Here is a 26,612-nt window from a genome sequence, read left to right on the forward strand (position 1 = left end):
AGAACCTAGTCTTCATAAAGGAAATTTTCCTGGAGACAGTGTCATCGCCAGAATTAGCAAGGCCTAGTTTACCTTTGCTCATTTTTCATCATCTGTCTTGAATTTTGATCCCTAGGAGGGCTGAATGGCCATGGATCACCTATGTATAAGGGAAGCCCTTTATAAGTTACATTTGGTTTTTATTTTTAAATTTTCTAAATGTTTATTTATTTTTGAGAGAGAGAGAGAGAGAGAGAGAGAGAGACAGAGTTGCAAGCCGGGGAGGGGCAGAGAGAGAGGGAGACATAGAATCTGAAGCAGGGCCCAGGCTCTGAGCTGTCAGCACTGAGCACAACGCGGGGCTCGAACCCATGAACTGTGAGATCATGACCTGAGCTGAAGTTGGACACTTAACCGACTGAGCCACCCAGGCGCCCCTACATTTGATTTTTATTAAAATACCACCACCACCACCACCAACAACAAGTAAATGCCCTTCTATCCTTTTCCCTGAAATTCCTTATCATTTGCTAATACATTAAAATCTATTTATATCTGTTTTAGTGATTGGCAATTTTAAAATTCCCTCAGCTAAAATGAAGACTTTGTACACAGAAACTACATTATCTGCTTAGAAAGAACTGTTTATCTCGTTTTACATCTTACATGATCTTTACCATCTTTGTTCCTCATTTCTGAGAATAGTGGCAGCTAATTGTCAAAGTTTGTCTTAAATTTTATTAGAAAGGTAAGCATATATGTTTAATCTTCAAGGTGTAGGAAAGATGATTCAGCCCCCGTGAATAAATTTAAAAACAAAATAATATTTGCTTAGGGTGATTTATAAATAAATATGAGGCAACTGTTGGTGCCAAGTGTGAACCTTCTCTTTGATTGCTAGTTAAATCAGTCCAGATTTAAACATGTAAACTTCTTGATTTGTATGGAGGAAGACATCTGTATTTGGTTTATTAAAACCTGCTGATGTCTCCAGAACTAAATTTGTTCCTCTATAGGCCTCTGGGTAGCTGTAGCTGAAAAGCAGAGATGTATAGTTTTTGCCTGTCTGATTACCTGACTTCCAGCCCTATACAGGTGTGCAGGAATAAATTAGCATGAGCTACCTCTGATGAGCCACTGCATACATTAACAACAGAGGTGAGGATGTGAAAACATGCTACCTGCCTCCTGTTATCACCTTCTCAGCAGCAACATCCATTTTTTCCATCATTCTCTATGTTTGGAAACTTATAGAGAACTTTTCTAAAGAGAGATTTTCAATAAATGCACATGATTTCACTACCTTCAAGAAATGAGCCACTTAGCACCAGTTTGAGGTAACTATTAGTCTATTTGCCGTAATAAAATTAGCTGTCAAATACAGTGCACTAATTTTCTTCAAATACAAGAGAACATTTGAAGACATCAGCCATTTCATTTACTATACGTTTGCCAATCAAACTGAAACTCTCCTTTTCCAAATATCTTTTCTAAGGTGAAGTTGTTCAGGTCCTCTGACACTTAAATATTAAGAAAGAGATTCCCCCCCCCCCACCCTTTACTCTGTTTGGTTTCACAGTAGAAGCCAGCAGATCAATAGGTCTTTTGTACTTATCTCCATTACTTTCCATCAAAGGCAAACAAACAAAATAAATCCCCCTTCTGAGTAATTGCTAGTTGTGCCCTCCTCAAGCGAAACTTTGGTAGTAAGATAAACTTCGGTGTCATTCCTGTCTCTGGGGTTCTTTTTATACACTGGGAGAAGAGCAATGAGCAAAACGGTCTCCTTGTATCATGGGGAGAGACTCTGACAAGCCTAAAGTGAGCCTCGGATCTTCCTAATGATCTCCTGCTGGCCCAGCTGGATGTAAGACAAGCTCATTTAAGCCTCTGCTGACCTTTCAACTCCTCCACTCCAAGAACTACACCAGTCACTTCCACCGTCTTCCAAACTGAACACCAAATAGACAACACCACTTAATGGTGGATGAATGACTTCCTTTTCATGATACAAAGAGATTCTTACACATTCTATTGATGAGAGTTATATTAGATCTCTTATTGATACATAGCTTCCTACTCACATATCTGCAACACAGACATGCTTCCTACATACTCCTTATTTCCCTTAAAAGGAACAAGCTATTACTCTTGCCAGCATTATCTTGAAAATTCAGGCAAAAATTGCACTTAGAACAGAATGCACATACTGAGTGCACAGGCAGTATTTTTCATGATGGCAGCACTTGGAAAGTGTCATCTTCCTGATTTCTTCGTCTCTTGGGTCTGCCACCATCTATTTGACACCCTGAGAGACTTTACTGGTCATAAATATTCTTGTACATAATTATTCGAGATACTTGTTTTGTAGATAATCTTTCCTTACAAAACATAGGCCATTCTCACTGAAAGCAGATTGTAAGACTGCACACATACATTAGCAGTTGATCATATCGGTACTGATGAGGGTGGTTCTCTTTCAGGTGAAAGCCTTCTTACCAGCTATCTCTCACTATGAGTGATTATTTGTTGTGCTAAGAGGAAGGGAGACTTTCCTTTCTGTATTGAAATTTCTTAGTGAAGTTTTGGCTAGAAAGCATTTTTCTTCTTTTAAAAGCTTCAGAAATAATTTAAATAATTTAATGTTTTTGCTGCAAGACTCCCACAAGCTTCAAATAAACGAATGTGGCAGAATATGAAAGGAGTTTACACTTGCCAAAAAATTACAATGTCATAAAAAAGGGATTTAGTAACTTTGATTCTTGAGTGCCAAGGTGTGTGTGTGTGTGTGTGCATGTGTGAGAAAGAAACAGCCTGCAGAAGAAGAGGAAAGAATACTTTTTAGGAAAGGATGATTTTTCTTCAGTTACTTAACATAAAACTACACTTTTAAAAAAAATACCTAGATTTTATGTCCCAATGCAAGCTGCTTGAATTAAAACAGGAGTTGTAAATTCCTGGTAAAAAGCTGTTATGCCTGAAGTGTTAGTGATCTTAACTCTAGTACTTTATGGAGTTTATTACTTCTTTTATTAACTAGGGGGAAAAATGTTACCCACTTCTAGTTTAATTCTTTTTCTTGCTTGCTCTAATTATTTTGACTTTACCTTGGGAAAAAAAAAGCCAAGTGTTTCTAGCTGAACATATATAAGTGATGCTTCAATTTTGCTAGAGCATATATCAATCTGAATTATTACCAGCTATTCAAAAATTATGCTAACGTTCTAATCTAAATGCATCCACATAATGTATATGTGTGTTTATACATAAACATCCACATAAATAAGAATATCAAAAGACAGATCATCCTTAATAGCCAGAATAGACATCTTCATCTTAGAAAGTAATGTATGAAGTTACTTTATCACATTGATGGGAAATAACAAGGTTTTGTAAGTAAAAGGAGACAGATTTGGACAATGAGAACAACAGACATTCAGAAGGAAGCCTCTTCGTTTTGATGGCCAGCTGAGGGGGGCCGCTGTGACCCTGCTGCCTTTTTAGTCTGCTCTGTCACTGAGGGGGCACTGGTGGGTCAGTTCGCTCACTAGTAATTGTGTTTTACAGACTTCTAAAGCAATTGGCTCAGTCAGTCCCAATTCAATAAAAGTGGAGAGCAAGAGAGAGAGCACTTTTGTTCTATTTTTTACTTGAAATTATTTCATTCAGCAGTCTGTCTTTTTTATTACCAGGACTTGACATTAGCACTCCAAGCTATATTAGCATCCATTTCAGCAGTTCAGTAATGGTATTAAAAAAACACTTAACTTCAACGGTGAATGGTTGTATGACAGTACCATAAAAAATCCACATTAAGAAAAAACTCATGTATTTGTCCCAGCAAATTATTTTTCACTTGTTTAACCACTTCAAAACTATGTTCTCATGATGGGTATTCACGAGGACCTTCTTGTTCTCCAAAGCAGCCAATGGTGGTGCTCTGTTGATTAGGGAATTAGGGAAAGAGGAGAGGGAAGTCAGTAGGGAGAGGGTAAGTAAAGATGCTGTTTACCGTGTAGTTAGATTACCTTCCATTCATCAGCAGAGATGGAATTGGCAACCTCAGTGCACCCAAGGTGAAATTCTTGGATCCTCATGTATAGCTGGGATTTGATTTTGAACCCAACACTCTCTAAACTTGGGAGCAAAGCCTAACTACTTTGGCACTGCAGTGTGCTCATAAATGACTACATTAGGTTCTAAATTTTGATTAAACATTCAGTAATTAATCAATGGTAGACATGAAGCAGTTGGCAAGGTCCAGAGCTGCAAAATGTTTAAGACATAAAACATTACGAAGTAATTAGAATATGCTCCTTCAAGAGAAGGATTGCCTTCAATAAAGAGGTAAATGATAGCATCCTGTTTATTGTGGACGTAGGCAGCCAGAGCGATATGATAAACTGCTGGAGATACACATATCAGTAATCATCCACATTATTAGTGCCATTAATCATAATTCCAAAAATATGACAGCAGCAGCCAACTTTTTGACCAATTTTGCTTCTGCCTGTTGGCCATTATAACTTTGCTAATAGACTGCAGAGCTCCTGTGCGTGGCAGTTTGCGTTGAGAATAGAAGGTTAATTATATTTGAGCTCCTGATTTTTTCTCTCCTTGGAAAAGGCTTAGCACTTTGACAATCCCAGGAGCTCACTGTTGTTAAACCAGTAAAAGTACTTTATTGAAATTTTCTTTGTTGGTCAGGAATGAGGAGATGTTTCAAATGAGATATAAGCGCCAGGCTGGGATAGCTGCTAATGTTTCTTGCTCCAAAGTGATCCTGGGGCAGCAAGATGAACTCAGTGGTTTCTTTAGATCACTTTGTTCTCTCATTTCTCTTTTGTAGGTGGGTAAAAATTTTAGCACTACATGGTGGTACACCAGGGAATCCCACAAGATTAGAGGTAATCTCAGTATGTAAGACTAAGAAGTTGGGGGAGTGGTTCGTAATATGGAGAGAAATAAGCACCTTTTTAATATAAAATTCTGCTTTCCCCTATGCTTGTGGAATAAAAGGTAAAAAAAAATTGAATTTTTCTAAAAATTGAAATGTTTAGTATCATAGGTGTATTGCTGGTTTAGTTAACTGAAGTTTTCGTGTTTTCGTTGGTAGTTTTAACATCATTTAACCAAAAGCATAAATTAGATTTTGTGCATTCTTTTTGTTCATGTATCTTAAGTACTTTCATTTTCAATATAGAATTCTAGATGAGGCCATACCTAAATAATAATACTGATGATCTATGAAATTCTGTCCCTTCCCTTGAGGAACTCATACATCCCTAGTGTTATCTTTTTAAAAGATCTGAAACTAACCGTTTTAATGATGTAACGCATTTTGAATATTTAGTCTTAGGCAGTATCTCCTTTGGAAAAGATCTCAAGAAGAAATTGAGGTTTCATGTTGTACATGTTATTTTTTAAATGGCAGAAAGTTTTGAGTGTCAAGAGAAAAATTCATTCCTGTTATTTTACACATGTCTTCTAAGCTCTTTATAAAAGTCAGACTGTAACACAAGGGTTGGAAGACTTGAGGGTTAGTTCATCCAAGGTAAAAATATATTTATATATAAAACTCAGAATTATAGCTCAGCTTCATTTAATTCCTTAAAAGATGCCGGTGTTCATGGTCTTTTTCATACCCACCACTAGTAGTAAACTGAGCACCATATGAGCTGCCTGATTAAGGAAATTTCCAAATATTGTGAAAACATAACCCTCTTCACAATGCAGCACGCTCCTGTCACGTTAGAGTGCAACAGGTACCTATTGAATTCAGTCAGCACCCTGGAGAAGCCTTGATGTTGTCGGATGCAACTCACAAGTAAAATGGTTAGGGAACAGGGCTGTTGGATATCAGTTCCACACTTAACCTGAGCATCCAGCATACACATTTTCCATCTACCAATCTGCCTTCCCAAATGCCATTACTACATTAACATTTTTTATGCATTCCACAGCAATGACAAATTGTTTTCTAACTGTAGCACCAGATTTAGTATGCGAAAGACACATTTGCCTCTGCCAACAAACCAATAATTCTCACTAACATCTTCAGAGTTACAACATTTATAAAGTTGCAAAGTGGAGTAAACAAACCATCTGTTTGGCTTTTCCATATATGTCATGCTTTCTTATTAGCATATTACGATTCATTTAGTAAACAAATTTGGTGATTTCGTTCACGTCAAAGTTAGGTCGGAAGCTTGAAGATGATTAACATTGCTGGGACATGCACATTAATACATTGCTTCCTCGGCAAAGTTAAATGGCTTCTCAGGAGAATCACCCCTTGTTGACAAGATGAGACTGTCAATTTTGTTTGCCTGCCACATTAGGGGCCGTGAGGGGATGGCGGGCTCTGAGAGAGGGGAGTCATGTAGGCAGCATAATTCACTGTGAATTGAGAAAAGAAGTCTAATTCTGATAAATGGTCGACCCCAATACATCCTACCTGTTATTACAACAGACGTGCCGTATCTGTGCAGTAAATTAGCTAAACCCCTAAAGAGTTTGGTGGGAGCTTATCTTCAAGTGAATAATTTGAATGTAGAGGGAACTGTCTGCGTGACCAGTATGGATGATTTGTTTTATATTGAAAGAGATTGAAGTGACTGAATTTCATACTTTTAATTTGCAAGAATTTGCTTAGCTTTTATTTCTTTCATTTCATAGGTACTTCTGTAGTTTTGGGGTTTTTTTAAGCATTCACTAAAATTTTACATTCAGTTTTTGTATGTGTTTGTGAGCTAGAGATGGTTTTCAGCTCTTCTGGTGAGAATCTTTAAATAATATCCTATAGAACAGCTACTAGTTTTGCAGAAATGTATAATATCAAAAATGTCATTTAATTCACAGAGCTTTAAGCCTCCTACCATTAAAACAAAAATTTGGGAGAGTTAAATCCAACAAATAATGTCCTAGCAATCCAGGTCAGAAAAGAATTAATGAGAGGCACAGGTTTTAATTTTTAATTACTGTGGATTTGGATAGATGATACACGTTTCTATTCAGGAGTATTGTTGATTCAGTATCCCATAGTACATTCAAATCTGGCAGCTAGGTTTTTCCAGATTGGTTATAAATTTACTTCTCTACCCCCATATATGCATTCATACACAAGTATACATACACAAACACACACACACACACACACACACACACACACACACACACCATATATATGGTATCTGTTATGTGTACGTCACTGACATTCTGGACAGTATAATTTGAGAGAGAGAGAGAGAGAGAGAGAGAGTGTGTGTGTGTGTGTGTGTGTGTGTGTGTTGAGTGGCAGAGGTGAGCAAGAAAATAAAGACAAAACCTAATCTGAAATGGAGCCTCAATTCCATTTCACCTAAAATATTGCAGTTAATTAATAATCAAGTATTTTGTTTAAGTTTAAAATGGTTGTATTCAAAACTGATTCAATATTGGACTTCTCATGTAACCTATGGCTTAATTCACTATATTCAATTTTGACTACTATATTCTGATTTTCTAATTTGGGCATGAACTTTTTTTTTTAAAGTTATTTCCCTATATATCAAAGTCAATGTTAAAACCTCAAAACAGTTTTCCTTTAAAATGTTTTTAACTTTAATTTTTATGAGTCAAACATTGCATTAAGTGGGCATTAGAACAAGAGGGACATGAGAAAGGAAATGCCCAGCAAGACTTACTTTCTCTCACTTGCATTTACTTAACTGTGTTTGATGAATTTAGTGTCTTTGGTGGTTGCATGGTAGTGTTTTTTTTTAATTGAAATATAATTGACATCAGTAAAATTTTTATTAAAGAAACAGAAAAGGAATGGTGTCCACTTTAGTCCAGTTACAGCACTTCCACTCAGCATGTCAAGGAGTTAATATTGGTTTTATGACCTCCCCTACCCAAGGCTTCATTACTTTTTGCTTTTAAGAAGAATCTTAGTTTTCAAAAGGCGTTTGGTAAACTCGTAGTGTGGAGGGAATAGTAAAGAGTACAGAGATTCAGAGGAAGCTGTTGTAATTCCAAGCACACCCCAAGTTATAGGACTAGTTCATGTCTTAATTATATAGCATTTCCATGTACCACACTGTGGTATTAATAGGGTCAGAATTACCCTTTGCTGTATTACCAGTGTCTTTTCTTAAATATTCAGTTATGTGCTTCCAGTCTTGGGATCATTGTGTTTTCTTTTCCTCAATGTATTTTGGGAAAAGCTTCTTTAAGACTTGTGCATATTATTGATTGAAGGCCTATAAAAGTACTTTCAAGTGTCTCCTATGTGCAGAGTATTCTCCTTTACTGCAGGAGACTGGAGATTGAATGAGATTTAATTTGTGTTCTTGTTGAAAGTGACTATCTTGGGGCTACATTTTGGACTCCTCTCTTAGTGAGTGCTACTGTACTCATTAATTAATACCAGATCCCTACCTAGTAAGACCAGATCCTTACCCTTTCTACCTAGGAACTCATCTTCTCTCTCCATCCCAGTGACTTTTTTTTTTCTGTAAGAGGAATTTGTATCTGAATATAGGCATCCCTATCTAATCAAAGCAAGTAGAAAGAACTTTCATGCTCTGTATGTTCTTATATAACGAGTTCTAATACAATATATATTTTTGTTTATGATTGATTATTTCTTTTTTCTGGAGATGAATATTCACAATAAGTCTGTTTCTAGAAAAACCATCTCTGTCTCTGGAGAGCACAAAATTGGTTCCTTCATAGATGCCTCCTTCCACTTACTACATACACCTTGGACACTGCTTCCTCTACTAGGGGTCCTTCTCCTATTTCCAGCACTTCCTGGCTTTCCTCCCATTTTAGGATCCTGTTCTCTTCATCTGACAATTGGTAGGCATGAGTTCTTTCTGTCTCTTCCATCTTCCCTTTCTTTTTGCCCTTTTAATTTTGCTGATCCAAATAAACTTGCAAGTTGCTGTTAACCCTAGGTCTTTGTATCTCCTCATGAGGACAGTGTTTTATGACAATTAATGGTTTGGATCGACTGATTCCAGAGTCCAACAATAGGTCTTTGTTAAGCTGCCTTTTGTCTACTCTGTAGAGACTGAACCTAACCTCTTGAGGGACAGGATCAGTACTCTCTAAAGAATAGGTCTGTCTTCTTTCTCTCCTCTCGCTTTTCCTCTTTCTGCCCTTGTAATACTGTGTGAGTTTCTTAGAAAATCTCCAACCCCACTACCATGAGAGTGAATGAGCAGACTTTCCAAAGCCTGTTCTTCCCATCCCCACTTCAAGTGTTTTGCATATGATATTTAGGACAATTATTAAACAAAAATGAAATAGATTAAGAAATGAGCATAAAAGAATCAATTCTCTTGAACTGTGGTTGCATAATGGAAATCGACTACCATGAATGAACCCATGTACTGAAGTTATGAACAGCAGAGCTAATGCACTGCCATGAGTTCATCTTTATTATTGCATTACACCTGAATCAATTGATAAAGTAGCCTTTTTTTTTTAAGCAAGGGATAGCTCTTAATTGAATAAAAGTCAATGTAATTATATTAGCAGAGGCCAACAGTACTGCTGACAGCGGAAAAGGGACACTCTTGAACGGAGTGCCAGAGCTAGTCTACACATTTCTGCACATCGTTTGGTTGACAGATATTGAGGGCTGGTACATCATCTAATTAGATTACAGATTTCTATTGCTGTAAGTGAGAAATGAAGAGAAACTTCTCTTCCTGGTAACATATCAGTAGAGATGTGTAATTCACAAGTCATCTTAGGAAAGAAGTGTCCATCTGGGTGATCAGTGTGTCCTTTTGTTAATGTTAATTTATTCTTATTCAGTGTGTCTGGATGTAACTGCTGTGTGTCTGGCTGCTGTTTTCTCAGCAGTGAATCTAGGAAGTGGTAACTGCAGATGTGTGAGAAGCAACAGAGTTCTAGATTACAATCATCGCAAAATGTGTGCTTGTGAAATTAAAGTGGGAAGGGTGTTAAAAATAATAAGCAGGGGTAGGATTTCATGGGCCACTTATGGTTGGCAGATTGTTTTATCAACAGGGTTATTTTACGTAGTGTAACTCTGTTTCCACATTCTTACAACTCTGGGGGGTGTCACACCGCATGTCAGGGTAGGCATTTCCTGCACTTTGCTTATTTGGCACCCTGCACTTGGAGTCATCTGCCATCTGACACCAAGGAAACGGGAGCAACAGTGTCAGAGCGGGGACTGCGGGGACAGCTTCTGTTTATCATTCACGTATTTGCACACTGCATGCATCTGAGTAGAACTCATAGATGATGATGATGCTGTGAATTTGGTTTATCTCAATTCAATTCATGATTTTTGGATGGTACAGCTGATCTGAAAATCATCAAGACCGCATATGAGATGATCGCTTATGACAGAAATGATTTTGTGATCAGAACATTTTAAATCCCTATTTTATTGTGTAAGTTTTTTTAAACCAGATGTCTAGAATGTGAATTTGTTTTCTCTCTCTCTCTCTTTCTCTCTCTTTTTCTCTGTCTCTCATTCTTGCTTTCTTTTGTGATCGATTTAGCAAAAGATTAGAAAGCTGATCTTATTATCACAAGGTAAGCTCAGCCTTCCTAAGTGCAGTGTGGAGAGGGCTGCTGCCCCTCTGCCCCTTAACACCCAGAGTGCTAAATATTGTCTTGTGTGGAAAGGTGGAGAAGTCTTTCCTACCTTTCTTGTCTCTGAGGCACATACCTCTCAACCATCTCTAAGAAATTAGCCATGCTTGTCACCAAATGGAGTGACTCATTTTGGTCTTTCATACATTTTAATTATAATCAGGAGGTCTGTTGAATGTTATACTGGCCATTCTAGGTCATTTCTATTATCACAATTATTACTTCTTCAAGATGGAGAGCTTCCGCCATTCCCGAGAAGCTTTTATGTATCTGTGTATTTACTTACTGGTTTATTTTTTTTTTTGGAAGGGTAGCCTTCAATTTAGGTACTTGTCAAACATGTGAGAATTGCAGGTGGAGAGAGGTATATGCCCAAGGGCACTTTAAAAATAAATGGGGGATGTAAATACAAAGGCAATGTTTTCAGAGAGATAATAACATATCAGGCTTTGTAAATCATGACATCCGGATCTATGGATGCTGTGGGACAAATCCTATTTTTTCTTTTTTTTTTTTGCACAAGCAAAGCATTTAGTAGAGTAAAAGTTTTGCTTGTCTTAGAAGTGCAGATTCCAGTTGTTAAAGTAGAGGGACTGTATATTGTGCTTAATTTGGGGGGTATTTATTGTGTGGGTGTTTTTTTTGTCTCTTTGGGTTTTTTTCTGTTGTTAAGTGTGATGTTTTAAATGGTGGGTGGGTTTTATTTTAAAAAACAATTTCTGTTTTTCAGGTTTTGTTTTAAAGGATTACATTTTAAAAGTTGAATTACTTGATGAAAGCATGTTCAACTCTAAAAGGCAGCAGTTTCTGAAAATTAAGTCTATTTTCCTATTAGATAAGTTGAGATCCCACATTATTCTGAGGAAAGGGATTTATGATAGTCTGTAACCCTATTTCAAATTACTAATCTGTAAAACTAAATTTTTCCTACATAAAACTTGAAGTGTAGGAAGGTGAGGGGGAAAGATTTCATTATTTTTTGAAGTTAAATCGAAATTATCTAGACCATTTACTTTTTTAAAAAAATGATCTTTTTTATACCTCTAAATAAAGTGCTACAGGACAAAAAGAGCTTGTTTTGCTTTGTGGGGTTTTTTTTAAGGTGTAAATTCAAATTATTCAGTTTAGACAGCAGAAAGTTTCCATTCTTTTGTCCTATTTAATATATTCTGAAATCTCTGCCATGAGATTCTCTGCAGCTGATGCTGCTACCTAGTAAAGCTAAGAGAACTGTCATTGAGAAAAAGGTGCATGGGCTTGCATTCATCCTACCATTGAAGAATTTTACTCTTATAAAAATGATGTTAATGAAAAGTTCCCCTTATTGCACTCCCCACTACCACTTACTCCAAAATCCTGAGGATGTAGGGAAATGTTTGCTTTTATAATGGTGTAATTAGCAATGAATGTGCTTATTTGATGCCTGGTGGAAGCTGAATCAATTTTAAAATGTTCTCCTTTTTCTCACCCCTCCCCACTCCCTCTACACCTACCCCCCCCCCCTTCCCTCTTGTTTTCCTAGACACAGTGCCAACATAAACCTGCATCGCAAACTGTTGACCAAAGAACTCGATGACATGGGCCTGGACTCAGCGCAGCCCTCTCTTAGCAAGGGCCTCCGGGATGAATTTTTGATGAAGATCTATGGTGCCCAGCACCCCTTGGGGCTCGATGTCAGGGAAGACGCCTCCTCTCCCGCAGGGACTGAAGACTCCCACCTGAACGGGTACGGGAGAGGCATGGCGGAGGACTACATGGTCCTTGACCTGAGCACCACCTCCAGCCTCCAGTCCAGCAGCAGCATCCATTCTTCCCGAGAATCCGACGCAGGCAGCGACGAGGGTATTCTTCTCGACGACATTGACGGGGCGAGTGACAGTGGGGAGTCAGCACACAAGGCCGAAGCCCCTGCCCTCCCTGGCAGTCTAGGGGCTGAAGTTTCAGGATCTCTGATGTTCAACAGCTTGTCCGGGAGCAATGGTGGGATTATGTGCAACATTTGCCACAAAATGTACAGCAACAAGGGGACTCTGAGAGTGCACTACAAAACTGTGCATTTGCGAGAAATGCACAAGTGCAAAGTCCCTGGTTGCAATATGATGTTCTCCTCTGTGCGAAGCCGAAATCGGCACAGTCAGAACCCTAATCTCCACAAAAACATTCCCTTCACTTCAGTAGATTAGTCTCAGAATGGACACTACAAATGCCAGCTCTCACCAGATGGCCTACATGTTTGAACTGCCATAGTCAGTGTGTGCTTGTGTACCTGGGTGTGTGTGTATGTGTGTGTGTGTATACACATGTACGCCTCTGTGTCTACATACACACACACACACACACACACACACACATTTTCTTTTCTTTAGATATAAAAAGATAAACACTAGGTGCTTTTGAAATTGTTTTTCTTTTTCCTTTATAGTTTTGGGAAAGGGGTGGGATCTTTAATTTGGGGGTGAAAACAAAGTACCCTTAAAACACACATACACACACACACATAAAGTGTGCAACCGGCCCAAATTCTGACAGAATAAGAATTCTTAGTCCTCTGCAAAGGGACAGTTTCTTGTACCCATGACTGTTGCCTGCAAAAAAATAAAAGGGAAAAAAAAAAGAAAAAAGAATCAAAAAAGGAACTTCTAATAGTTGTCTTTTGTGAACTTTAAGGTTTTGAGAGAATCTTCAATTAAAGCATGGCAGATTCACCTGTAAATATTTAGCCTTGAGAGGCCAATGATGTAAAGCAATTGTATTGATGGTTGTTTAACTCTTTTGTTTAATTTTTACAGTTACATCCAGCTGTTAGATATGCAGGAAAAAAATAGTTTGCTGGCTAGCTCTTTTCATTTATGTTAGCATTAATGCACATTTCTTTAAAAAAAAAAACAACAAAAAAACCATGGTCTTGTTTTTACTACCTGCTAGATAGAGTGATAAGGAGGTGCTGGCATGCTTTACAGCACAGATCTGATTTTTTAAAATGTCCTGTACTAGTACATAAACCCAGTCATGCACTTTTTTCATACACTACAAGGGGACGTGTAATATCCATGCTTCTTTTTTATCCTTAAACTATTGCCATACTTCAAGTAAGTGTCTTTTTTAAAAAAATTCACTTGTATAAAAATGGTCTGGTCAGTATAGGGCACAAATGCCAAACAAAAGTATTAGTGTTAACACAAAACTGCCAACTTTGCACAAGTTTCCAGGAAAGAAAATACAATTAGTCACTCAACATAACCACAGGCCAATTTGTCGGCCACCAGAAAACTGCTTTAAAAAAAAAAAAAAAAAAACAACACTTGGTGATTCTTTCAAGTGCCGAATGTTATTAGAATCAACATTGCATCCTTCTTGCTTATATGTTAAGTTACATAAAAGGAAAACAAAATTATGTGGTGTAAAACAGCCAAGGCATTTATTCTTCAGAGGCAGGATAATATTTCAGGATACAAAAGCCCAAATTACTCACTATGGAACAAAGCTGAATGCAGTAACAGTGTTGAACACTCATTTGCAGGACCTACCCCTTCTCCTTTAAAAAGAAAGCAAAAGTCTGAACTGGGTTGGTCTGTTGTATGGCTGTGTAATTTGTTGCAAGTTCTGCAGTAGTCCTATGATTCAGGCCTGTCTGATAGTCAAAATCAAAAGACATTTCACAGCAGCAGTACTTGGAAGCTTTGAAAACATGTGCTGAACTTGAATTGAGCAACACTCCTTTCTGAAAAGCCAGACGAAGGGGGGTTTAAAATAGGATCTCTCACTGTTGAGTGTTTTGTGTTTCCCCACATGATTTGTCAGAGAGAAATGAAAGCAAGCCTGAAACCAAGCAATTGAGAGTGAGAAAGAGGGGGAGGCGATTCTCCAAACCTTTTTTGTTTTGTTTTGTTTTGTTTCCGATGTTTACACATGTTGCCTGAGCTGGTTAACCACATGGGCAGCCCTCAGCTACCACAACATACTCACTAAATGATGATATTTACTCAAGTTCAGTCTGCAGCCAAAACCATTAGGATGTGCACTGCAGACTGTGTTTTGTTGTTTTTTTTTTTCCTTTTTTTTTAAGGTGGGGGTGGGAGGGGGGGGGAGACAGATAAACAAGGAATATTTTGTCTAACAGTACACAATAATTTAAAAGAGAATGTATTTCTTTTCTGCATTTAGTGGCCTGAAACATTTCTCTCATCAGTCTAAAAGTTAGAAATGCCCCCCTTTGTTTTAACTTTGCATGTTGTTTCCATTTTTCATATGTTTTGTAATTATTTTTTCTATGTTCACATCAGCATTCACTTCCGTTAAATTTGCCAAAGGAAACTGTTAATATGTTTCTGTTGTTATTATTATTCCTGTAGGATTTATTGTACCTCACAGTATTTATTGTTTCCAAAAATAAGCATCATTAGTTGAGGATTCAGTATTTTTATTTGTAAAAATTTCAGAAACAATAGATTCTTAAAGATAAGCTAGACTTGTCTAGAAGCTTCATCTTCTCATCTCCTTCAGAGGATACTATGGGGTTCATTTAATTCACTTTGTTCTCCAGTGAGGAAAGACCAAAAGTATTTGCAGTACAAAAGAAACCATATCAAACACTATGTCTGTTAAATGACAAATGTTTACGGTAAAAAGCTGAGGAATTAGTAATAACCATTTTTGTTTTCTTGTACCTTTGAATTCCCCAAAGTCTTAATTGCTTTATTTTGGTGTTGTGTTAAATTGAATAGACAGAGATGTTTTCCTTTGTTTTATACCATATAAGACTATGTACAGTATGTTTGTGAAAAACTGAACTAGAATAATGAAAGTTTGTTTGCAAACATTTTGGTCCTCTTAGCGTTCTCTGTGTTGTGCTGTTGCCCCATTACGAAATGATTCAATTCAAAAAGGGTGGAAAAAAAATGTTTTTAGTATCCCAACAAAAGATCATGGAAACACTAGCTGTTGGACTGTGGTAGGCTGAATTACACTTAGCTTTATGAAAATAACACATTTTTATTTCAGTGATTTTTAAAAATTACACTGTTGGTTGAGATATTAGAACTCATCTTGTACAGAATCAGTGTTTAGTCTGTTTAATGTCAACTAAAAGGTCAAATAGTCCTAGTGAGTGAATTCCATAGCTGTCAGCAGGTCACATCAGTAGATGAACCAGGCTTAGAACAAATGTTTGTTACTTGCCACAAACTGGGCTAATGCGGAGAGCCAGTTGGAACAGTCCAGAAGTAATGAGATTCTCAAACTAGAATTTCCCTTGCTTGGAAATTTGAATATGTTCACCTGCATTTTGTCAGAGAAATGGCAGTGAGTCCTGGGCAACTGGCTCTTTTTAAGTATCTCCCCTAGTTGCTACTACTTTTGTGCCTCAAGTGCCCAGATGTTATGGTGGCCTTCTAAATGGGTGAATAACACTTTCCAATATAAAGCCTATTATTGCTTAAAAGGGATGGGGGAGTGGATGGAAGCGGTACATGAAATGTAAAATTATGAACTGCACAGAGGTTCCCATCCCAAAGTGTTGCCTGTTCTTGGGTGTGCGCCCGAGTGCAATGTTTGGCTTAACTGTAAACCTAGTTAAGATGGTGACCCCAAGGCTTACTTGCAAACAGGAAGGAGAAAGCATTTTAATCACTGGGCCCATCATCTTTGTCTGCTCCTACTTGTTTGTTTCTTCATAGGAGTTTTCTTTTGTGAAACTTTCTTTCGAGCTGCATCCATCCTGTGCTGGCTGAAAATTAACAGCGATGCAGATTTTCATCGAAGCAGCTTTTTCCCATTTGATTAATTTTAACCACAGTTTTGTCACAGGTAGAAAATGAGGCAGTATTATTAATGTGCATGTTCACTAGCTGATGTTGAAACTTACTGTTTTGATCATTCTAAACTATGTTTTTGTACATATCAGAAAGGCTTAGTCTGCTTTAGGGAATATCTGCATGCTTATGGAGGGGGATGACAAAGAGCAAGAGAAAGGATAGATAATAAGTAATTTGGTTTTTAAAATGTGATTAAAAAGCTTGACATTCTTTGTTCTGCTATGAATTGTATTGAGATAAGTGAACCCAGTGTAACGCATCTCAGATCTTAGTCTAGCTGTCCAATTCAGCCTGATGGCTTTTGAAGGTATGAAGGTATTAATGTTTTCCTTCTCAACCTGACAAACATCTTTTTTGAAAACATATTTAGCACAATGGTGCCACTGTCCTTGTAGTGTGATTTCTTTGGTCATGAATTTCCAGGCCCTGCCAATAAGAGGAGAAAGACACTTAACTGGTTAATAGCCCTGTTAGTGTATACATTGCTCTTAAAAAAGAGCAGTTCTAAGAATAGGCTGTTCTGGAGGCATTCTCCCCATTTTACTCAGGAGAACCCATGCCCTAGAGTGCCACCAAATAAAAAGTGACCTTTTGTTCCCCTTCCCATGTACACACCCCAGATGTGTACCAAGCAAACGGGAAAATGAGAACAGGGGCCATTAAAACATAAAGAAGCCAGTAATCAGATTGAGGTGGACACACTACTTACTGCTAAGTGTTGACCTGAGCAGTCCCAACTTGTACCTGGTGTGTTGGTGTTGGATTAGATTGGCTGTTAACAGAGTAAATAAAATTCAACTGTAATAAGACACACTAATCTATCATAAACCAGTCATCCGGAAGAACCTTTCTTTTATTCTATGGACACACCCTTTTTCTTAACTTTTAAGCAATTAGAACAAACGCCATTTTAAGAAAAACTATTCGAATTAGAGGATGTTGCTGTTTCTTCCCATTCTTTGATTTTTAATGGAAGGGGTCTAAGTGTGTAAGGAGGGCAATAAAAGGCAGGTACCAAAAAAGACTGGTGGGAATGAGTTTTTCCAAAAGCAGAGCAAGGGATACTGAGTAGGGGATAGGAACCTTCCCCGGTTGAGCGTAGCTGGGAAAGAAAATAATGAACTGGAAGTGTTTGTTCAAAAGAAAAGTCTGGTACAATTTTTCCCAGCAGTGGGTGAGAGCATCTTGATGCACTGCCCCGCAGAACCCCCTGTGACAGGTGCATCACTGCACCCCAGTCTGAGGAAGAGGGGAAAGCGAAGAAAACTTGTGGAATAACTGAGGATCCTTATGGGTCAGAAGAGCCAAGGGCAGCTGTGGGGTTTTTTTGTTTGTTTGTTTGTGGTTTTGTTTTTGGGTGGGAAGTGATGCTGGAGTCCCTTAGGAGAGCAAAAAGATGTGATGGGTCACCCAGGGTATAGAAAAAGCCAGTGGTCAAACTGAGCTGTTAAATGTCTTTTCTCTATCATTACTTTGCCTGCCCCTGTAGCCATGACTGTATTGCCACTTAGCTAAAGACTTCTTGATCAAAATGTGAGCTCATTTATCTTCCTATGAAGCATGAAAGTGGCTTTCCTGTTTGCATGTTTTCCCTCAAAGCTAAACCATGTACTAGTCTAGCTCATATTAATATTAAGACCATACCTGATGGGTCTCAGACTCATTTCCCTATTCCCTATTGTTGGAGAGTTGCTCCCCAGAAATGGTAACTTTGGATTAGTATTACATAAATCCAGCTGTAAAACTGACAGTGAATTAGTCTGTCGTCACTCTGCCCAAACATCCATCCTTCCTTGTGTCCTTTCATCATCCCCATTCTGTCCACATCTTGCACAAGATGATTCTTGTGCCATGCGGCAATAACTGGACATGAAATACCATCTTTTGGCATTTGTTGAAAACTCCAAATGCCTAATAATGTTTTTTTTAATGAGCATTTTTACAAGTTACACCAAATTGGATCAGCATTACTGTTCATTATAATGCTATATATATTTTTGAAGCAACATACTATAGTTGCTATAAAACTATATTCTCTAAAGTGTTACCGTAAATTCATTTGACCTTTACTGCAAAAAAAAAAAAAAAATACCTTTTTTATATAGAGTATCAAGACAAGGCTCAGTCTGTAACAAATAGTGGACCATTACAGAAGAGGAAAGGAAAAAGCTGGGACTGAGCAGTGAAAAGCTTCAGTTCAATTTCACCTCATATCTTTCTAATAACTTACTTGTCACTTTATTACCTTCCAGTAATGTGAATGCTGCTGACAAGACTGTCACACTAACAGCAGACAACACCCTCTCTGCTTCAGCCCCAGCTCTCCTGGCTACTTATTGCCCTGGCCCTGAAGGGACACAAACTAATAGTGTGCTTTCCAGTTCAGCACTTGGCCATCAAATATAAAAGGATGCGTAATTGCCTGTTTATCCCTTGTGAAGGGGAAATTGAGTACAAGGACTCCGCTTTCCCACTGAGTTCCCTGATGTACACACATGTTCACGGTTCTCCCTCTCTCTCCCTTTCTGTCTCTCTTCCTCACTCTCTCTTTCTCCACCCCTCCCTTCCTCCTTCTTTCCCTCTCCTCTTCTTACTTCTTGCTTCTCTCCCTCCCTCTCTGCCCTCCCAACACACAAGCAAACGCCTACTGAACTGCACCTTTGGTGAGCCCAAGGCTGCCTCTCCATGCCCTCTCCAGCTGTTAAGTGGACAGTAACAAGAGGACTTCTTAAATAAAGGGTCAGTAGAGAGACCCTGTGACAGAATTCTTTGTGTCTTTAGAATCTTAAGTATCGCAATTCCATGCCCACTCATTGGAGGGTATAGGGTGTCGCCCTATAACTCGAGCAACATTTCCCGCAAGGCAGTGGCATGGGAAGATTAGATCACTCCATATTCTAGAAGGAAAGCATTAAAATATTTTTCTTTCCCTTCACAAAGTGCACATGTTGGAAACAGACTGGTTGTGCCTGGTGGTAAAAGTTGGTGTTGTTTTAGCTTTGGCAGCCAACCATTGGTCTAAATGTACACGCATATCTTGAAATGACAACAATCTCCGAATGCATAGTGTAACATGACAGATTAACCTTCGTTTTGTTACACTGGACTGACAATCTAAAAAAAAAGTGGCGGGGAGGGGGGGAGCATGGGGCTTGTTATTTTAATCACGAAAACAGGGACTACCCTATGTGTAAAAGGTAAAATTCTCCATGTTAGGAGAATGTTGGTAACTACGAGTACAGTGAGCTTTACAAAATCAAGTGGGGACAAAAGGTACAAAATAGGAACACATGAAAATGCTGCATTCCAAAATACCTTGAGCCCAAATTGTGTGTAAGTATTAGCTGCTATTTTGGTATAGTGAACTCCTTTGATCTACTAAAATGATGGTTGAGAAGTGGCTAGTTAGTGACCACATGAAGCGCAAGATCGATCCGATCCGCACGTCCTCCTTGCGGAACCCGGGGACCCCACGCTTCCTTCCAGCCGTCTGGCGGCAGGTCTGACAGAAGGTGTTGGTGCTGCAGTCACATTGCAAATATATTTGTCAACTGAACGAGACTCATGCAGGTGTCATTTTGATGTGAACATTCGGAAAGAGAAAAGCCGCAGACTCAAAGATAGAAAGCTTAACAGTTCCTTGTTGACAAACTCGTGTGAAATAATTTCATTAACCGGTCTGAGGGCTGGGAAGAAAAGCACTTTGCATAAGGATTCTTGGGGTCAGAGAAAAAGCAGTTGACTTGATGTTTTTTAAGTTCCCCCAAATGTATATAGTACAATCATTTATCAAACATCATCATAGAATCTTAAATTAATTAAAAACTCCATTGCCAAAATTGCACAGAATCTGCTTAACTAATACTAGCTTTTCCCCTTGAAATAACAGGGATGTTTGAGGACATTTCTAATTTTCTTAATGCTTTTTTTTAAGTTTCATTTTTAAAAAAGAATCTTTGAAGGGAAGGAAGAGCAGGAAAAAAAGGTATTTTAACAAAAATGGAGAGTAGATAGTATAAAAATATATTTGTTGAAAAGAGAATATCTAAGTGCTATACCAAGACTTTATAAGGCTTCCTGTTGCCAAATGTGATGTTGAAATAATGCACAACAAAGATGGCGAATTGATCCATTATTAACCGGCCCTGCCCACTTCTGTTGCAGAACGCAAGGATGGAAAGGTGACTCTGGGGAGCCCCTGGATAAGTGAGAGAGGCCCTCTCACCTGGCCCTGCAAGTGTTTTCCAAAAGAGGGGGAGAAAACCCCACCCTGTTGGTAGTGCCACCTGCAAGGTGAGCTGACCTGGTGCAGTGTCAGTGGAAGCCTCGCTGCCTTCCACACTAGGAGACAAACCATCCCCCGCCCCCCTGTGAATCAGTGCAGTAACGCTGAGAAGCACTGATTCATGAGGTATGATGCTCCTGCACTCGCAGACAATGTGCTGAGTTAATAGGTTCACTAGAGATGTATAAACCAAGGTTGATTGTTTATTTTTTTTTCATCTAGTACTCAATTTGGAGCGTTTTTGCATGTCTCTGTACAGAGTAATCCATTCGTCTCATTGCCTATCTTAATCTCCCCTGACTTTTCCATTATCTTTCCACTCCCGCCCTTTGCTCTTCTTCTGATCTCACCCCCTCCCCTTAAAAAAAGTCTTTTCTTAAACAAGAAGGTAGAACACTCCCCACTTCATCCTGATTTTGATCGCTTTGGAAACATTTGTGTGTTCTACCCTGTCCAGGGTTTACATAACATGAATTAAGTGAATGAGATGTTCTAGTATTATGTATTAACCTGATATGACTATCTAAGATTTATAATATATGGTGCACTCGCTTTCTTGTGCAAACTTTGGTTCAGCAGCCCTGCAGGGAAATCTTACCATTTTCCTACCGGTACCAGTAAAAAAACAAAAACAAACAAACAAACAAACAAAAAAAAAAAAAAAACAGTGCAGGAGAGCTAAATGTGGGTAGGTGGAAGTCAGAGGGTCGAGGAAATTTGAGGAACCAGGAGAAGACTTTGGTCTGAGGCTACCTGGGCCTTTCCTTAATGATGGAGGCAAGTTGGGGCTCTGGGAAAGAAAGCTCTCTGTTCTCCTTTGTGGATCATGCAGCAGTCTTTCTAGAAGTAGCAAGATCCCTCACACAGTTGGGAGAACACGTAACTTTCTAATTCACCCCAAACCTACCGCTGTGTCTCAGTAACAAAAACATTTGACTCAACCTGCATATTTGACAGCAAGAGTGGCCAAAGGGAATTGAAATATTTTGAGGAAAAGGAATTTTCACCAAGGTATGTCCTTTCCCTCCCCCGCCCTCCCAAATTTGGGGGGTCTATGCGGTTTTTTTCTGTTGTTCTCATCTGCATCAAACCAGTCTCTTCCGCTAAGTAAAGCCTGTCGTAGAACCAAAGTCTGTACCACAAATGGTAGCTGCACCAAGGGACGGGGACAGCTTGCATCACCCTGATGTAATAATACTCGTGATGTCGGTAGCTTCATAAATACTGTATGTACCTTGAACAAGGTTTTTGTTTTGTTTTGTTTTGTTTTGCTTTTCGGTTTGTTTTGATTAGTAGTCTAAGGGAATTAAAAATTTTTTATTTACTACTTCCTTTGTTGTATTTTCTGTACTATAACTGTCTACAGTATGTCTTTTGCATAAAATGCATAAGGGTTTGGGGATGTAAATGGAATTTTATTCATATTTTGTCCAAATACCTCTTGTAATTTGTATCAGAATTCTTGTACAATTTTTATATTAAAGATTTATCAGCCACTGACCTCTTCTTACCTTCTTGATTTGGAGAAACCTCAGCAAACGCCAACAGACCTTTACAAAATACACTTAGTAACACTTCAGCTCACACCGTAATTCACCCTACTGAAGCACACTTGTTGTATAACTCAGAGTCAGTGTCCTATTTGGACCGAATCCTGGTATTATTGAACACACTTCTTAGGCAGATCAAGCTCATCTCCTGCTCAGATGGCAAAGCTGAGTCAGAGCTACGAAGATTCTAGACAGTCCCGACAGAGCCCAGCAAACACTGCCCGGAGTCTTCCACACCAAAGCTATCCTTCGGGGGATGACTTTTCTGTCTCTCCAGAATTCCTTTTCCCCGAAGCCCTTTGTCCAAGCTCTTTTAGGGAAAGAAAGACCAAAGGAAGAACTTAGATATCTTTGCAACCTAGCTTTCTACAGATACATTTTCTTCCCTCCCCCGCCCTTTGAAATTTGTGGACAGCAGCCAACAGGATGATGACTATATATATTTTTCAGACTAAATGCTTGTGTTTCAGTTTACATTCCCTGGGCAGTGGTTTTCTGCAGATTGTGCTTGTTATAATCTAGAAATAAAACTAGCAGATGGAAAGATGTCATAATCGGTGACATTTCCTCCCCCTGTCATACTGCTTGAGGGACAATGGAAAGAAGCATAGAGAAGATGCTTTTGACTCAGCATTATTTACTATCACCCCTACCTTTTACAAGCTAAAAATGTGGCTAATCCAGACTAATTTTTCCTGGAGTCTCCTTTCCCAGTTGGCATTTTCTGTTCTCCATCCCTAGAGCTGGATTTGCCCATCTCCCCAGTATGTTCCACCCACTTCACCAATTTCCTCTGGTCCATCAGCAAGTAAGTGAGCTACCCAGACTTTATAGCGCACTGCCCACCACACCCCCCCCCCCCACCCCCCGGCCCCTGCCCAAGGCCTCTGGTTTGCAAGGGGCTGGATGGGCTCTTCATACCCGTCTGGTTGCTGGCTGTCATCAGGCCCATGGTGAGGAACTGTCCAGCCAGCCTTGGACACCACAGACTGAGGGGCCCATGCAAAGCAGCAGGGGTGCCAGCCACCAAGCCTTGATGGGGTCTCCCTTCTTGATTGCTTTTGAGCACCCATAGCTGGGTTTGGGGGCAAGGGCGAAGAAACGAAAGGTTAAACAACTTTGGAGAAGTCAACCTCCATTGGTGCAGGTGGTTATTAAATGTCACGGATGTATTAATGCACTCCTGCAGGGAATCCAAGCATAATTATGATCTTTTCATCTGTCACAACATGTCTGTAATTGGCAAGAATTCTCCTTCAAACAGCAACTTCTTCTTTAAAAAAAAAAAGTTGTTGTAAATGTTACTAAATGGTAGAAATCCTCCCATTTAGCAAAGAGGCACCCATGAAGACAGTTCTTGGCACAAAGCTAATCAAACTGCCTGGGTTGTAGCCAGTTGCTCTCCTGAGCCACTGGAAGGCTTGCTGTCTGCTAGTTTGCCCTGTGTCAGTTGACAATATGACAGTAGATTAAGTGCTACTAATTTAATAAAGCTGCTCTGCGGACAGGGCTGATCTATCAATGAAGACCAGAGAGGATCGCATTGGTGGGGGCTCAGGAGGGGCGGCTGAGAATATTGAATTGCCTCAAGTAATACTGGGGGGAAAATCTATCGATCCTCAGTAAGGCACAGTTATTTTTAGTCACCTGACTCTCGGGCACCCAATCATTACCCATATTCATCAGAGACGTATAATGAACAGAGGTATTGATTAACAGGGCTAGCTGAAGAGATTTCCCAACAGTGCTAGTTCACATTGATAGGTCTCCAATGGGAATACAGTCCACGCAGCCCTGGAACATAACTTATTGTGTTCTAGGTCCTTCCATTGATTTTATTTTGTCGAGGGAGGGAGGGACAGCCTTGCACACAGTGGTGCTCCCTTGACCTTTCTCTGAAACCTTCCTTGAAAAAAAAAAAAAAGAAGAAGAAAACCAACTCACTGCAACAGTCAACAAGTACACAGCCCTGCTCTGTTTTCTGCTTCTATCCAGGCTGGCTCTCCTACCTCATCTTCGACTGCTGTGTGTGTTACCCTGATTTACAGAAATGTGCTTGAAGCTGGGACATGCCAGTCAGAGCTCAGAGCCATCAGGCATACAAAGCCTGTCCTCCCCTAAAGATCAACATATGGCTTCGGGAAATTATCGTGTTCGGCTAATTGCACCGAGTTGGCATGGTAGGAACATAATGAGTCCCGGTTTCAGCATGCTGACCCCAAACCCAGTGATGCCAGCACATAGTAACTTTCCAAGCATTTTGCCTCATGGCAGGAATCCTCATTGAGCTGCTGTTTGCAAAAGGCATTTGGTTAGATTCCTAGCGTGTGCCCTGGTCCTGCGCTGCCGCGTTCCAATCCTACGAGAGAGTTTGCTGTGCTGTTCACAGGAGCACTTGGCCTTCCAGAGAACTAGTGGCGACCCAAATGCCATAACCTTCGCAAACCATGTGCTGCCTGATGGGCAGCATGCTGCTTAAAATGCTGATACATAACTAGAAACCATTAAACCCCGGGGGAGAAAAAAGTAAAGGATTAAGACAAGGACAGCTGTAAAAAATAAAGCTCAAATGCATCATTAGAAACCAGAAATTCGCAGAGCACAACTGTCTGTCATCCACACTGGATATTAGCAACACTTGACTTGTATATTAATGAAATGCTATAGGAACTCTAAGTCACCCTTAACCAGCGCAACCTCAGGGAAGTTTCTCTTTGCTCCAGTCCCTCCTTGTCTGAGCCCGGGTTTTTGATGACGTTGAATTTCATTTGCCTCCAATTATCCTCATCAACCTGCCTTAATTTGACTTACCTTGGCCAGCAGACCTTTTCCTCCTGAGGTGCAACCTCTCCTTCGACTTTGTCTTTTATACACGCCACCTTCAGCCTTTTCTTTGCCCTCCTTTATTTTCCTTATTATGATGTTCGGTTCAGTTTCTGTTTTCTTGGCTGATACCTTTTTTTTTTTTAATCAGTTCAATATATTTTGATCCTCTGGGGTTGGACTGTACTTTGACTTCTTTCCAAATATAAAAGCTTATGAGGGAAAAAAAATATATCAAAGGCTTCAATAATTTTGAATCCAGAGTTCTGTACATTGTGTAGCAACTTCAGGTCCTTGGAATGCTCCAGAAAATGGTCATTAGCAATTGAAGTTGGAGGTTATCAGGGTTTTAGGTATGTGCTATGTGAGGTGATTTAAAATTATTAGTCCACTTCCAGGTTTTTAGAGAGATTCATTTTTACAAATATAAATGCTATTAACAATTCAAAGCACTCTCATAATTCCCCATCTTTGTTCTTCCTCATGATCTCAATTTCCATTTTTCTTGTTTTTTTTTCCCCCCTTAAGTGGAGAATTTCCTTCCAAAGTTTCACAAAGTCATTTGCAGGCTGAAAACAAGACACTTATTTGATTATTTTCAGATGTCCCATCAATTGGTCTTCAGCAGAAAGTAATCCTGCAAGATGTTATGCTTTCTGCTTTCTGTTCTTTCAGAAACCACAAACCTGTGTGTTTGAAAAATATGACTCTCTCCGAAGCCCTGAGCCTCACCCACAGAGCTCACATGTGAGGATGGTTTCGGGCTCACATGCAGACTTGCTTTTTCAAGGAAGCAGCAAAGCCCACTCACTTTTCATAGATCTGTGCGCACAGGTGTGTGTGGGGGGAGCCAGTATATGGGTGAAATCCAGGAGGTTGTGTAGAACACGGGGGCACTGTGTTCTAAACACCTTAAAGATGAGCTGTTCCTCTAGCCTGTAGTTTGTGGTACTTAGTAGGTGATCCATACACAATGGCAGAATAAATGGGGGATAAGGGTTGGTGGATGGAGCCCTTTGCTAAATACCAAAGTCAAAGCCAGCCTTATGATTAGGTGAAGGAGGCTGCTCTCACACCTGGAGAGAATGCATGGATCAGCTATTTGTGGGCTCTGAGAAGCAAATAGTAACAGAAGCTTTGAGAAGGAAGACCGGGATTCAAAGTGCCACCAAAATGGCTTTATTTTGCCATTTGTTCCCCTCCTGTATGCCCTGGTTGGCCTGTACTCATGGAAATCTGAAACCCGTGAGTGGGCATCAGACCTGGACAAATGGATCTCCAGAAGCCCTGTGGTCAAAAAGTTGGGCAGGAAACAGTGAGTGCTCAAAAAGAGTGGGAGAAGTTGCCGACTTTTTTCCCTCCATTTCCGAGTGTCTGCCTCAAATCAAAGCAATGCTTGTCAAGAGCAGTAACCACAGCCACCGGATCCTGCAGGAGCCGAAGCTCTGCCCCCTGATAGAAGCAGCTGTCTCCAGGGTGGGGAAACCCCTTTTATCTCTATCTATCCTCCCACGGTTTGGTCCTGCCGGTGAGCAGAGT

At 39.5% G+C, this 26,612-nt stretch overlaps 1 protein-coding gene across 26 annotated transcripts in view; it reads left to right on the plus strand.

Annotated features, from left to right (window-relative positions):
- The window catches only part of BNC2 (basonuclin 2), a 436,381-nt gene extending 414,181 nt beyond the window's left edge, over positions 1–22,200 (plus strand). For 21 of the 26 annotated variants that reach the window (XM_027047204.2, XM_027047207.2, XM_053205067.1 and 18 more), the window contains one exon: positions 12,125–22,200. In XM_027047204.2, coding sequence (XP_026903005.1) covers positions 12,125–12,785 — 661 coding nt within the window. In that variant the 3' untranslated portion in view covers positions 12,786–22,200. Of the gene's footprint in view, positions 1–10,508; positions 10,543–12,124 lie in introns of all 26 variants that reach the window. The other 5 variants (XM_027047221.2, XM_027047224.2, XM_027047223.2 and 2 more) reach the window with 4 other exon arrangements.
- The last annotated feature ends 4,412 nt before the right edge of the window (positions 22,201–26,612 follow it).

This window comes from Acinonyx jubatus, chromosome D4 (genome assembly GCF_027475565.1).
Source record: "Acinonyx jubatus isolate Ajub_Pintada_27869175 chromosome D4, VMU_Ajub_asm_v1.0, whole genome shotgun sequence".
Classification (NCBI taxonomy): Eukaryota; Metazoa; Chordata; class Mammalia; order Carnivora; family Felidae; genus Acinonyx; species Acinonyx jubatus.